General features: G+C 33.7%; 2 protein-coding genes, 1 long non-coding RNA gene and 1 other non-coding gene across 8 annotated transcripts; 1 reads left to right on the top strand and 3 right to left on the bottom strand.

Moving 5' to 3' along the window:
- Nucleotides 1-700: 700 nt before the first annotated feature.
- Nucleotides 701-774, top strand: TRNAN-GUU (transfer RNA asparagine (anticodon GUU)). The gene has a single exon. It is a non-coding gene; the product is annotated as a tRNA-Asn (tRNA).
- A 4,245-nt stretch (nt 775-5,019) lies between these two features.
- BBX27 (B-box zinc finger family protein) lies at nt 5,020-8,952 on the bottom strand. 4 transcript variants are annotated; one of them, XM_039036573.2, is made up of 6 exons: nt 8,615-8,952; nt 7,545-8,314; nt 6,638-6,994; nt 5,950-6,177; nt 5,483-5,802; nt 5,020-5,328 (listed from the first exon to the last, which is right to left on the bottom strand). In XM_039036573.2, exons 2-6 carry the CDS (start codon nt 8,019-8,021, stop codon nt 5,211-5,213), a joined length of 1,500 nt encoding a protein of 499 aa, XP_038892501.1. In that variant the 5' UTR covers nt 8,022-8,314; nt 8,615-8,952; the 3' UTR covers nt 5,020-5,210. The 4 variants fall into 4 exon arrangements, with proteins under 4 accessions (XP_038892501.1, XP_038892502.1, XP_038892503.1 ...); XM_039036574.2 differs by having other exon boundaries at nt 7,545-8,318; nt 8,615-8,916; XM_039036575.2 differs by having other exon boundaries at nt 7,545-8,318; nt 8,432-8,675.
- A 719-nt stretch (nt 8,953-9,671) lies between these two features.
- LOC120080907 (Ubiquitin-like superfamily protein) lies at nt 9,672-12,137 on the bottom strand. 2 transcript variants are annotated; one of them, XM_039035583.2, is made up of 6 exons: nt 11,935-12,137; nt 11,742-11,817; nt 11,487-11,554; nt 11,229-11,371; nt 10,864-11,080; nt 9,672-10,033 (listed from the first exon to the last, which is right to left on the bottom strand). In XM_039035583.2, exons 1-6 carry the CDS (start codon nt 11,935-11,937, stop codon nt 9,866-9,868), a joined length of 675 nt encoding a protein of 224 aa, XP_038891511.1. In that variant the 5' UTR covers nt 11,938-12,137; the 3' UTR covers nt 9,672-9,865. The 2 variants fall into 2 exon arrangements, with proteins under 2 accessions (XP_038891511.1, XP_090171804.1); XM_090315678.1 differs by having other exon boundaries at nt 10,775-11,080; nt 11,935-12,104.
- A 476-nt stretch (nt 12,138-12,613) lies between these two features.
- LOC150035219 (uncharacterized) lies at nt 12,614-14,534 on the bottom strand. Its single transcript, XR_016530735.1, has 2 exons — nt 14,192-14,534; nt 12,614-12,851 (listed from the first exon to the last, which is right to left on the bottom strand). It is a non-coding gene; the product is annotated as an uncharacterized LOC150035219 (long non-coding RNA).
- Between the last annotated feature and the right edge of the window lie 802 nt (nt 14,535-15,336).

The following is a 15,336-nucleotide window of genomic DNA, read 5'->3' on the forward strand; positions in this document are numbered from 1 at the left end:
AATTGTGAAGTTTCAATACTAATATTTTAATTTTTGAAATAGAAGACCAACATATGAATCAATTTAGACACCTGGTTAGTGATTTATAACTATTTTCACCTTTTTTTTCCTATTTAATAGGTAGTTTCCTCCCACTTACTGGAACACTTTTTCTAACTTTTGATTTTCTCTGTCATTTTCTAATTAAATTTTGAGATGGTTTAAACGATAAAAGGTGATAATTTCATGCAAATTTAAATTACAAATTTATATCACAAAAACTTATTTATTGAAATTTTAAAAAGGTAGATAAAGTGAAAGATGAGAAAAAAAAAATGGAACTTCCTTGTGTGGATAACATTAATGTTAGGTCAACATCAGCCTTGTACTATCAATTCGATTTTTTACTTTCTATACTATCAAAAGAAAAAAATAGAAAAAAAAAATAATGGTATAAAAAACTAACACAATGAGAAATTTTTTTGCAAAGTGGCACATATTCTTTTATTTGTAATAAAATTTTAAACTTTCGATTTTGTATTTAATTTTTATTAAACCAATTCATTGAAAATATGAGACTAAACTTGAGTGTTAAAAGAAATACCAGGAATAAACTAGCATAGCTTTCAGTGTACACAAACCAAAATAATATTTTAATTTATGGTTATTATGAATTTGATAAATACAAGATATATAAAAATAGTTCGCTTTATTTTCAATAGCTGGAATAGCTCAGTTGGTTAGAGCGTGTGGCTGTTAACCACAAGGTCGGAGGTTCAAGCCCTCCTTCTAGCGTTTTTTTTCTCCTTTTTTATTTTCCCCCGAAATACAATATTTATTTACTTTTTCTATCCATTTTCGTTTCATTTTTAACGTTTATATGTCTCACTTATGTGAATGAGAAGGAACTTGAATATAATTATTTTACATGGACGATAATTTATACATCATGAATGTCAAAGATTTTAAATTATTTTGTCAAGAATTTTTACTTTAATTTTTTACCAATTTAAAATTTTCATTGTTATTTCAAAAAAATCGAAATATTTAAATTTTTTTATTTTTAACATCATTTTTAATTTTGATTTTGTTTGTTATTTATTAATTTCGATTGATATTGATTTAATGCAAATGTTTTATTCGTTTTAGAAGATTTCCTTCATTTATTTTCATATTTTTAGTTGAAAATTGATCATCTCTCCATTAAGATATCAAATATATATCGAATATGCTGAAAAATACAAAGGTATATTGTATACAACATGATTCATTTCTAAACAAATTCAAATAACATATTATGTGCAGGTTTGAGAAGAAGACCGTTTTAAGGAGTTCATAACGTCAAGAAATTTCTCTTAAATGCAATATTAATATTATTATAGAGTTGTTTTCAAATATAAAAAAATGAGTCCAAATATTTATAACTAATAGTAAAATATCATAGTTTATCTGTGATAGACCACAATTAACAATGATAGACTATTATCTATGTCTATCATGACACAGTAGTCTATCGTTGTCTATCGTGGTCTATCACAGATAAACTATGATATTTTGCTATTAGCTGTAAATATTTTTAGCATTTTTGTTATTTAAAATAAATTTTCATTATTATATATATATTTTAAAAATTAAATAAGTGGGATGAAATGGTAGTTCATTAGGTTATTTATGAAAAAAAAAGAAAAGTTTAGATAAATGTTTAATTGAGACTATTTATTTATTAGAAAGCTCATTAATCAACCAAAAGAAAAAGAAATGGTTTCATTTTGACTGTCATTTGATTTTTAGTTCTTAGTTCCTAAAAGATAACCTTAAAAACACACATTTACTCCCATATAAGTTTCTATTGTTTTAAAAAAATTATGTAACTATCTGACCTTGAGTATTCTGATAAGGGTCGTTACTCATAATTACACACTTATATTTAAAACATTTTGACCATTGAAGAAAATAAATTTTATTAAAATAATAAAGACAATTTTCTAAAATAAATAACAAATAAGTAAAACCTTTGTTCGGGACCCCTAAAATAATGAAGATAAAAAAATAACTTAAACAAATAAAATTTTGACCAACATTGAGTTTCAAATCAAAACTTTTAAATAACTTGAAAACATAAACTGGACGGAAGTGATTTACATGTCCCATATGGCACGATCATAGGTCTCTCTCGTCACCCGCCGGTCTGTTCCTATCATTACCTGAAAAACATAAATTAAGAAAGGTTGAGTATAAAATACTCAGCAAGTGATCCTATTACCGGGATCAGGCTATGTATCCACGAGCAAAGAAAGATAGCCCGTGGCTTATACAGCTACATCGACTTTTTGATGATGAAAGGAAAACCAAAAGACGTACTATCTTGCCTTGAAACACATGTCTAGCGGTACGTAGACACACCATCAAACATGATAATAACATGAATGTGAACCCGTCGACTCACGCATGTCTAGTAGCCCGTAGGCACACCGTCAAACATGATAATAACATGAACGTGAACCCATTGACCCACGCATATCTAGCGGCCTGTAGGCACGCCGTCAAACATAATAATAATATGAACGTGAACCAATCGACTCACGCATGTCTAGCGGCCCATAGGCACACCGTCAAAACATGAAACATGAAAATAAAAGTAACATGAACGTAAACCTGTCGGCTCACGCATGTCTAGCGGCCCTAGGCACACCGTCAAACATGATAATAACATGAATGTTAACATGTAGGTTCACGCATGTCTAGCGGCCCGTCGGTACACCGTCAAACATAATAATAACATGCGTCAAGGCGAGACAATAAACCGCTCTACTGGTTTATTTATGCATCACATACATAATATCAGTACTGATTTGAAATTTTAACATGCTCATAATACTTGTAATTACCATGTAACTAGCAAAACATAATGTCAAACAAAATCATGCTCCAGAAGTAACTTGATAGGTCTAATCTAGGTCGCCTGGCACGAAGACACCGGTAATAGTATCACTTACCTCAACTTGGTAAAAAAACGCAAAACAAAATCTCCTTAGAACTTTTTTAGCACACTTGAATCAACCTAGAGTTGTGGCTTGGTCCAAGACAAATTACAATACTCGATTTAATTAGCCAATCTGATCCAGAATTAAATCCAAAATCAATAACTTAATTTTTCCACTATTACTCTCAATCCAAAAGAATAACCAACCAACAACTTACCCAAAACTTACCGATCTTTACCAATTTTCTGCAAAACAAAATGGTCTCTAGTTTGATGGTCAATGCCTCAAAACTTTCAAATCTTGAATCTAAGTTTCAATCCAAAGATAGGTTACTAATTTAACCCAAAATCAAATGGGTGAATTTCACCTTCCAAATTATAAGGAAAATAAGTCTTACCAAGGTTTTTCTCAAGATTCTGGCAAAGATCGGGCAAGTGGCGGCTGATGGCGCGTCGGCTGTGGATACTATAGATAGGCAGCAAGTGTTGCTGTCGGATGGCATAAATTATTTAGGCTAGTGGTTGGTAGCGAGGGTCTTGCATGAGGAGGGTTTGCGAGAGTGGGAGAGAAGGATAATTTCTAGTTTTACAGATTTTATTTAGCAGCAATTATGAACAAACCATAGCTTTAAATAACGATCCAACCGTTCAAAATAAAACTCTATATATCTCGAACAGTCTGACCAAATTTGAGCACGATCAACGGTTCAAACTCCAGAAATTGATAATTTTATGGAAGTTGTCGCTTAAAAACCGAATTGTTTTCTCCCCAATTTTTGACCTCTTTTCACTCTCATTTGATTTCGAAAAAAAAAATCTCAATTATTTTATTTTTTTTCCAATTTTGAAAAGATAAATAAAATATTTTATCACAATATCTCCAAAATCTGCAAAGATTTTATTAAATTTATAAATCAATTAACTTTTCAAATTATCTTAATTTAGGCTTCAAAAACCAAAATTAAAGGGCATAAAATCCATCAATTCGATACAAATTAAATCCTTTCAAATATTTAAATCAATTAAACCACATGAAATTAATTATCTCATTATTATTTTTTTTAAGTTGGCCCTAAAATCTAAAATCAAAGGGAAGCAAAATTCAATATTTTCAAAATAATCAATTCGAATATCTAATTAATTAAATTAAATTTAATCAATAAAAGTTTTTCGATTATTTCAATTTAACCCCAATTTTCCAAAAGAAAGGGAAATTTGAACTCAATAATTTTAGATAATTAACTTAAATTTTCCTAAAATTCGGATGTTACAAATCAAGTCTAAGTTTTAAAAATTTAAAAGACATTGTTTGAGGACTATCTGAGTTTTTGAAAATTATATTTGATTTTATAACTTCTTTATCATAGTTTCATCATTCCTAACTAATTTCTTAACCAATTTTTAAAAACAAAAATGAGCTTTTTAAAAACTGTTTTATATTAATTTTTAATATTTGACTTAATTTTTTAAAACATTTCTAAAAAGTAGATAACAGCACACAAAAGTAGTGTTTATAAACTGAATTTTAAAAAACAAAATAGTTATCAAACGAGGTCTAAAAAAATCATTTTCAAAAACTAGTTTTTCTTTTTAGGATTTGACTAGAAATTCAAGTGTTCCTTTAAGAAGTGTGAAAACAAAAATTTGAAAATTGGAAAGAAACAAATATAATATATATATTTTAAAAACGAAATTATTAACCAACAAAAAATTGAGGGTTAATTTTCAACATTCATACTCCATTTTCTAAGCTCGTTCACTCCATATACAAGAACAAGAAATCACAAAAACCAATATTACTGCATTTAAAAAAATGATATCATAGTGAGTTTTCATTTTTCAATCAAAGATGAGACTATATCAAAATAATTTGAAATTCATAGGTTAAAATAAAATTGAAAAATATTTGAACCCAAACTTTTCCTTATTCTTTTTCCCATCTTCGTCTTTATGTTGAGAAAGATTGGTTCCTAGTATTTGTCACAAGGAATCCAATGCTTTCCCATTCTAATGACAATCAATTTTGATTTTGTTGAATTTCGTTAATGAATAGCAGCTTCCAACAAAAAGAAGGCAATGATTGTCAATTAGATTCAATTATCAAGGTTTGCACTAAGCTTTAGTAAAGTGCAGCATTATATGCTGCTAACTCCAAAGGCTGTGCACTGAAAGAACTGATTGAAAAGAATTAAAGTGAAGAGATACCATATCATGTTGAAAATGATTAAATGATACACAAAGTTGAAGTTCAATAACTTCGACTGATAGCGATGGTACTCGAGTCGTATCGCTCAGCCTTTTCATATCTTCCTCTTACCCGTTTCTTGACGAGAGATCTGGCCTTGAGTCGGATTTGTTTATCTTGCCTGAAGAAAGAAAAGATGGTTGTGACATGGTGAGGATTGAAATGTATGTTTCTGAACAAAAAAAGAAACAGATCTTATACAAGAGGCATAGTCTAGTTCATGGTGTAGGATATTTTGCATAAAAATAGGAGTATTTATGCACTTTTTCACTCACTGTTGAGACTGCTTTTTTTCTTTGTACATTCTTGTCGCAGTGTCGCCGTGGTCGAGGGGAATGGAGTGCTTATGCTCACGATGGTAAGGCGAGCTACATGAAGGTTCGCCTCTTGCCCAATAATCAGGGCAATCTGTTCCTGCACTATCAACACTCATCCTTGAATCAGCAAATGACAAAGTTGAAAGGGAAGGTCGGATTGGACGAGCAGATTCCATGCTTGTACTCATGGGAAGATTACAAACTTCACCAGATGGTTCACTATCTTTATCCATGAGAGCATACGAGAAGATGCAAGATGACCACGTCGCCGAGCTTGCCTGTCATATATAGATTAATATCGATTGGCAATACAAACAAATGCTCGCTCTTCATAAACTGGATCTATTTCTATACTAAAAAAACTGAAAGTTGATTGTTCTTTTTCAAGGATCTAAAGCAAAATAAAACTAAAGAACACTCCAAACCTCCATCCCTTTCCCATTGTGATTATCTGATTTACTGAGTGACATATCCTTCTCGATTGAGGAGTACGACTCATCTTTATTATCAAACAACCCACCGGTAGGATCTTGATCACTGTTAAATATTTCGTCGAAGTTCTGGAATGTTAAATCAACTTCAGGTATGTTGAAATCATCCCGACAAACAAGCTCGTCGCAAACTCCAAGGTCTTGCATATTTTGAGACCATAGCTGCCAAGATTTAGAAGAATGTTAAAAAAAAGAACTCCACAAGTCAAAATCCACAAGTTGTTCAACAGATTGATAATGTTCAGATAAAAGTATCCTACTAAAATGCCCAGATTTTGTTTCATTTGAAAATAGTGTCATTGACAGATTAGTTGAAGTGGGATGTTAATGGTCATGTACTGAAAAGGAAGCTGTAAAATCTTCAACTCATGAAATGAAACTCTATGTTTTTGGCCCCATTATTCAAGTCCCAAATCTACTTTTCTTCAACAATTTAGCCTCAAACTTTTTTTTTTTCCTTTTCAACTTCGACATAACTTCGTTTCGATAATGACAGCCAACTTAGCCATAAGTTTGTCGATGATTTCTCATTTCCATATGATCAAGCGATGCTTAATTCCAAAAACAGATGATATATATCACAAGACAATAAGGATTTATAACCAACGATTGATAGAAAAACCTGACTACTTTCAGCTGGACTTTTACAATGCCAAAGTGATTCTCCATGGAAAGGAAGCAAAATAGGGGATGACAATGGAAAATTTTCGAGCTGAGTAAACGAAGTCATTTTCAGCTCCTGAAGTAAGCTGTCCCTTTGCTGAAGATCAGTACCGAAATCTTCAGAATGGTGCACATGTTGATTAAGAGATTGCTCAAACTTTTCCAAGGTGCAAGGCCTTAAAGAAGTCGCGCTGTCTTTTCCCTCACCAAGAATCAAAGGCGAATGGCCATTCTTCTTTACAAGCTGGAGTCGATTCAACTCTAAAATTTGTTGTAAAATGAATGAACTGCCCTTTTCTTGAGCTTTGTAGAGCACCTGCAGTAGAAAGCAGAAACCGAGCCCCCCTTCATGAATAAAATACAGAAGAATATCCATATAAAAGAAACAAAGTCTGCAGTTCATGATTTAAGCAGCACAATCATGACAGATCTAAGCTAATTAATCGTATAATTTATGTCCGATTTTAAAAACGACGAATTACAAACTGAAAGGATAGATTTAGTCCTTGACTTGGTGTCTTTAAAATGCAACTTCTCTGCTTACATTCAACAACTCTGAAAAATATTGTTTTCAGTGGATTGCGCCTTAACTTCTTAGCAGTACTTTATTTCTTTCTGAGTAATCAGAAGAAAGAAGGGGGAAAATTGTCAACCAATTTGGAAGCAAGATGTGTTATTCTATTTGTAGGTATAAAATAAAGTCAACCAGAGTATTAGAAGCCTAGTGCTTTTGAAACATGATTGATAAAGTAATGAAGAACAAAAAGTGAGATAAATTTCAAGAGGCAATTGCCATTTAAAGGGAAAACCATAAAATTTACATGAAACTTTCCCTTAACATAAGTTTCATGAGTTAATGATCCAACCTTGTTTTCAGCTTCAGTAATAGAGACATGAGGGGGATAGCTCATTCTAGCGGCAGTTATATGTGAATGACTTCGTCCTGGTGCATCGAAAGCCTTAACAACACTGGAAGTTTCGGAGCCACAAGTAGACACAAACTTATCTTTGTCAACTTCATTTACATGAAACCCCCAAAGTGCTGCAAAATCGTTGGCTGAAGGACATCCCATGTACCCTCTAATAGTCCTTTTCTGGTGTTGGGAAGAGGAAACATGAAGGGTTCGGTCGCAGCCACGACACAGAAACATCTGATGATCTAAACACTGGAGATAAGTAGGGAAACTTCGGCAAGATTCGCACAAGAGAGTCCGAAGATGTCGACTTGAAAGTGCATTGGCTGAATGAACTTTCGCATCGCAGGAAAGGCAAAGGTGAGCTGCATCAGGCGTACAGTAAATAATTGGCCTCAATGCAGCACAAAATTCACAAGTTCTCTCCATTGGCTCATATTCAAGATCTCTGTCAATTCAAAGTCCACATATTCATGTTTGAAAAAAGTCTAAATGGCAACTCCACCGGTCTTCTTCCGAGCCGATCCGCCTAAACGAGGAAGAAGCTGCTCAATTCCATTGAAAAGTATTCTGCCATTACTTTCCAAGATCCAGAACTCAATTTACATCGCAATTTACAACCAATTCAAGCCAATTTGTTGCTTATGAACTCTTAAACCGCAAGCAATCCTTCCACAAGCAAGACTTCAAATCAAAATATAAGCACCGGTATGCAACAAACTCTGTCTAACAAGCAATCATTTAGAGAACAAATCAAAATCAGAAACAAAACAAAACCCAAGTGAGGATTCAACTCAAACAAGCAATCAGAAAGACATTCCACAAGTTATCAACTAAACCTGGAATTCAAACATAAAAAACTCAGCCAACGACATTGAAATAACAGAAACCAGCATCGACCCATTTGAAGATTCACATCAATTAACCAGAAAACATAAGAAAATTGAGGAGGGTGAGCAACAAAAAGGTGGGTTTTGACCACTGTTTTCAATGGGGGAAGCCGTGAGGGGAAAAAATCTTACACGGGAAAATGCAGCTGGGGGCTCTGACTTAGGAAAAGAACAGAAGGGGAGTTTCTGAATCTGAACTGAAGCCTGGTTCTTTCCTTTATCATCATCATCATCATCATCATCAAAAGATTGGTCCACAATCACAGTCATGAGACTTTTTGGGGAGTGACGTGAGCAAGGGAGCCGTGAAGCTTTTGGAGGATGGAGGTGGGCACGTGGCTGAGAATGGGGACCCATCATCACCATTGATGATCGACCAAGTTATCCAAAGTGCATGTGAACTATGAAGATCCTATGACCAGAAGACAGGCCGTAGATTCGATTGTGTGATCGACAATCTTATCTACTCTGAGAGACCAATGCCATTCTGCCATTGGATAAAAGGGCTTACCAATTACGGCTCCATACGGACAATGAACCATCGTTTCAGGTCCCGCACAGAATGAACGGTAGGGACCGACATTTTTTGCTCACAATTTTATATTGATGTTTCAAATTATGTTTAGTAGTGATTACGGATGCATAACTTCTGTTCAACTGTTATCAAGAGGCAATCACATTGTAACAATCTCCCATTATTATTTTTCTTCTGCAATTCTCTTGGAGACTTTTTGCTTAGTAACTTGGCACTTGATAAATGTCAAGAAAATTATTATGTTTATGTTGGGCTTTTTAAGTTCAACAATGTTTGGGATTGGAATTCAAAATTTTAACCTTATTTTTATGTTAATGAAAATATTAAAATCTTAATTTAATAAAAACATCCATAAATATTGATAAAATATTAATATCGATAAATACTTTTGAAAAAAATTATAAAAACACCAAAAATAAAAATAAAAACATTTAACTTAAGAAATAAATATTCGTCAAAATATTTAGTTTTTTTTTTATATCACATCTACATTAGTGACACTTTGTTATTTATTTATTTATATTTTTCATTAATTTTCCTCTCATATTTATGTCGAATTCAAAAAAAATGTAGAAATATGGACAAAAATGTTAAAATAAAAGAAATAATACCATGATCTTATGAAGGTCGATGGGAAAAGAAACTAAAAAAACATTACAGATGAATTTGATATCATTTTTATTTTTTTCATTGATCTCAATGTGCTTGCCAATAAGGAACCTTCACAGCCTTCCATAAGCGATTTGTTCATCTTATGGTACAAAGTATTGAATTTGGCATTTTCCAAGTCTCCCGTCCCCAAAACTGGTGAACTAATTCACAAAATATACACTTAAAAGACACCTTACTCAACTTGACTTGATGTTCACTTCGATCATATCATCGTCTTCCATGCCAAGGCTAACTGGGGTATCGTCTGGGCCGACTTTATCCCCGTCGAAAACGAAAATCAAATTCTTAGGGTCGATTTTATGCTTGTCTGCGTACATTTTGAAAAGTCGCTCAAACTTGTCATCCTATACAAACATTAAAATTCAAAACCATGTTAGAGTATGTTTGGAGGAGTGCACAGACCGATCCAACAAGGCAAGGTGCATATATTTTGTATTATGATTAGGGAGTTTCTCCTAAAGTAAATCAATCAAATAACATCTGAAGTATCATCACCATGGGAGACCTATAGTACTTTCACCATAGCCTAAATGTGGATGAGTTGTGGAAAGACCCATTGTTATAAAACAACCACATTCATAATCGCAGAAACTGTATACAGAGCACTAATGTAACAGAAGTAACATCCAACGTCTTCATTCAACTTCAAATCTAATGATCACCACATAACGAAGTTAAGGCAATCATGATGTGGAAAGGAAGTACAAGAAAATCAAATTAAAGGGTGCATGTGGCTAATCACTATTGGCAACTAAAAAGAGATCTGAATCACTCTTTTTTTCTAGATAGTAAAGAGACTACCACAGAAAAGTTGGGAATTCAAATGAGAAAGTTCAATTTGTTCTGCTTTTTAACAATCAATTGAAACATCACAGTTTTTGGCTAAACCTCGTTTTGTATTAATCAATGTTTTCAAGATTCACTTACCATGGTCTATACTTATTCCTATTCTCACTCTTACTAGTCAAATCAACTTCATCACATTCATTCATTCATTTCCCTATATCTAAACATGCTTACTAATGCACGAGTACAGGGCAAATAAAAGGCATCTCGCATGCATATAAAGAACAGTAATCACAAACCATGAGATATGTTACAAAACAGGATGGTTGCAATTGAAGAAGGCGAATTCTGAGTTGTGAATAACACGCAGACATGCACAAGAACATACCACAAACAGGCGAAACTGTTTGAGCTCTTCCTTGTCACTGTCTCGTACAGAAATAACAATCTTAGCTCTTTCTTTAGAAGCAATTGGAGTTTGGACATCCAAATCAGGCTCCAAGGAGTCGGGCTTGTTTCCAACATCTACTTTTGCAGATTCCTCGACTTCTCGCAACAAGTTTTTAGCAGATAAAGCAACAGAGGCCAACTCTTGCTTCTTTAACCTATCAGTGCAGATTGCATATGATATACAAAGGCAAAATGGCACGAGACACATGCCATGGCAGCTTATGGACAGGACAAATAAGAGTTCCAGTTTAATATATTAATAGATTAACAAAGCAATAGATGCATACCACTAAGTTGGAATACCTTAACTCCTTCAATGTGGAATCTTCCCCACACATATTCTCTGCATCAACTAACACCTTAGGTGGAGGAGGTAACCAATCTTCCTCTTTATCTTCAATTTCCACTTGTTTCTCCTTTGGGTTACTATCCACCAAACTCGTAGCCTAAATATTGATTGAAAGGAAATAATCATACAAAACTAGCTTTACTGACTGTTCCAACGAAACATTAATCTTAAGAAAACAGAGTCTATTTCACTACATGAAGGGAATAACATACCGCCGGATTTACAATCTTCACTCGCTTTGAAAAAGGTGCCGGAGATTTGTCTGCGTCTGAATCCTCGTCTATTGTTGTTTAATCCAAATATAAGAAAAACAAAAGCACAAAATTACCATCGGTTTGGAAGATTGCAAGCTTAAGGCAACTCAATTTCGAAATTTCTCGCTCAAACGAGAATTATAAAGACATCAAACACAATAAAATAGAAAGTTCCGACTTTCGTGAAATTTGAATATCATTGAGAACTATTACCATCGAGACAAACAACGGAGCGAGGCTGAACACGGCTATAATCGAACAAGGGCTCAAATTCTTCAGCGGAATCCGCCTGAAAATAAAAACTCAAAGTAAGAATATACAAGTGAGAGAGGATAAAAAAGCAGGAGTGGAAATTATACACAAAAGAGTCCCGTGCTCGGGAAATTAAAGAGAGAAAGAGACTCGCCATTGTCAAAGACCTCGAAACCTAACTCTTAGGGTTCTTCTTCGATCAATATCCGTCGTATCCGGCCGGAAAATTCAGACTCACTATCCGTTCGCCGTCGAAGCGTTACCTAGCGAGACGCCTCTAGAAACTTTCTTTCTTAACAATGGGGCGGTTGGCTTTGTAAATCCAAATCGGTTTAGCGGGTACGGGTCGACCCCAACTTTTTGTCCCATTAGCCATTACTTACGAATTTTGTTTTTTTTAATCTTGTGTTTATTTGATTATAAAACTTTCAAAATTGACTTTCCAAAGGACCTAATAAGCTTTTAAATTTTAATTATCTTTGACATATAAAATTAATTGGTTGATAATAATTTTATATTTAATAATTTTTTTGTTTGTTAGATATTGATTTTATTATTATTATTTTTCTTTACAATATGAAGGATGAGAGAACCAAATCTTTGACTTTGAGATTGATAATACGAGTACTATGTTAGTTGAACTATCCTCATTTTGACCAAATTTTAATTTTATATCGAATGGAACACTCAATTTTCAATTTTACGCCTAGTAGATGTAACAACTCGATTCCTTAGAACTTCTACTAGGCCGTTATTACATGTATGCATACATTTTAAATCGACACATTTCCATGATTTGGTAAAAGCCAACTAAATACTATGAAATAAATAACTTTATCAAAAGTAAATAACTAAAATTTATTTAATATGGTACCCTTAAAATCTAAAACAAAATTAGAAAATTCTCATGAAAAGTTTAAAAGCACAAATACCAAAATTTCAAGTTCAAACATCAAGACTACATATTTTAAAGCATAAAATCTTGAAAACTTGAGGGGAAGCATATGACTGGTCCTAAATGGCTCGATTACGGATTCTGTTTGTCATTCGCCGGTGTGCTCTTACCCTTACCTGAAAAATAAACATGAGAAAAAATGAGTATAAAATACTCAGTAAGTAACCCCACTATCAAGGTCACGCTAAACATCTATGTCCTCTAGATGCCACTCTCTAGTGGGACGTGCATAGACCTTTACTTTCCATGGGATGACTAACTAGTGAAGTAGTTGAACCCACTCTACCGTAGATTAGGTGTACCCACAAACCTCTGGTGAATTCCGAAAGAAACACAAACCTCTATTGATGTCCCAAAGGAGATCACCACCTCTGGTGAATCTTGAAGGAAACATGAACCTCTAGTGAAGTCTCAAAAAAGATCACCACCTCTAGTGAATCCTGAAGGAAACACGAATCTCTCGTGAATCCCGAAGGAAACATGAAACCTTTGGTGAAATCCCGAAGGAGATCACAACCTCTAGTGAATCCCGAAAGAAACACAAACCTATGGTGAATCCTGAAGGAAACACAAACATCGGGTGAAATCCTGAAGGAGATCACCACCTTTGGTGGATATCTAATTACGGGTAAGGATAACAACCACTATCATAAACATAACATGCATCATAAAACATAGTCCCACAACATGCAAATACATATCATCATGCTCAATGTTCATCTAATAATTCATAATAACAAATTAACTTTGTTCATGCTGGCACTCATAATATGCTTCAAAACATAATCAAGGTCAACTTATTTATCCTTATGCATCTCGATGTAAGCAGTCTTAGAATCCTCAAAATTAATCTTATATTTATCGCCTGACACATAGGCGGTTCTATAGTAAGTAAGATTACTTACCTCAAATTTGGTCATGAATATTAGTCCACAAAATTAGTCTTCTTTAAAACCTTAAAAAAATTTGAATCAATCCTAAAACATAAATTGTCAAATTTGATTTAGTAACCATGGCATAAAATCATGAATCCAAAATTTTAAATTAATCCTTTGGGGTCTAAATTCAATTAACAAAACTGGTCCAAATATCCTCAATTTAACTTACTAAAAATGAGGCTTGGTCCAAAATTAGTTCTGAAACTCAAATCAATTAGTAAACCTGAGCATAAAAACAAAACTCATATTTAACAACTTGATTTTCACAAATACCTCTAATCCAAAAGACCCAAAGTGTTGAAATTCTCCAATTTTACCAACTTAACAATGTCCATCTCTATGACGTCTCAAAATCTCCAAACAATTATCTAAAACATAACATAATGCAAAATTGCTTCAAAACCTCTCCAAAATTTCCATTTAACATTCTAATGCCAAGAGAAAAACGAAATTAAACGTAATTCATAGCGAGTGTTCAAGTACCAACCAACAATTTGTCGAAACCAGCTCAATCTTACCCAAAAATTGAAATTTCGATGAGCACCTAGGTTGGGCGGTAAGCGTTGGCGACTGATTGGACAAGGATCGGACTCACGCGTGGCGGCGATGGACGGCGTCTGGAAGAGGCGCGACAATGACGACTGAAGCGTGCGACTGAAGGCGGATGGCTGGGCTTGGCGTTCAACTTCAGATCTAGGCGGACGTGGTGGCGGCTTCGTTCATTGGATGGCTGGGCTAATGCCTGGACGGGCAGCGACAGACTCTAATGGTCGAACGGTGGGTTGCGAAGGCCGGTGGCTAGGGTTTGGGGACCTCTTCGTTTCATAGGCAGCTTTTATTCTTGATCGTGTAATCTATGATAATACCATTCTAGATCATGAATGCTTAGATTTTCCAAAAAATTACACATGAGGTAAGGAAGACTTTGTAGCTATTAAACTTGATGTTTAGCAAAGCCTATGACAGAGTTGAGTGGAATAATTAAAATGGGCTTTGATTCTCTTTGGGTGTCTTTAATCATGGAATGCATATCTTCTACAAGTTTTTCTGTTTTATTAAACAGAGAATATAAAGGAAAGATCATTCCATCAAGAGGCCTCCATCAAGGCAATCTTTTATCACCTTACTTATTTCTTTTTGCTGTAGAAGGTCTATCTTCATTAATTCAAAATGTTATTTTAACTAATAGTCTTTCAGGTTTTTTGTTTAAATAATTCTAGTCCAACTACTTCTCATTTACTGTTTGTTGATGATAGTCTTATCCTTTATAAAGCATTTAAAATGGAAATGATTGATCTTAAAAATATCCTCTTTCTTTTTTAATTAGCTTTAGGGGAAAGTATTAATTTTGATAAATCATCTATGATTTTCTCTGCTAACATTAACCAAGATCGTGCATATTTTTTAAGCAGTTTGTTAGGAATTTCAACGGTTGATCATTTAGGACAATACTTAAGTCTCCCTCTTCACTTACAAGGAGCAAATCTGTTGATTTTCAACTATATCCAAGAAAAGATTCGAAAAATTGTCCAAGGATAAAAGAGATCATTTTTGCCCTAAAGCTAGAAAATAAATCTTAATCAAAAGTATTGGCCAATCGATTCCTACATATGCAATGAACTTATTTAGACTTCTAAAATTTTTTTTGTGATGCCATAACCAA

Source organism: Benincasa hispida, chromosome 7 (assembly GCF_027475165.1).
Source record: "Benincasa hispida cultivar pf3 chromosome 7, pf3_genome.v1.1, whole genome shotgun sequence".
Classification (NCBI taxonomy): Eukaryota; Viridiplantae; Streptophyta; class Magnoliopsida; order Cucurbitales; family Cucurbitaceae; genus Benincasa; species Benincasa hispida.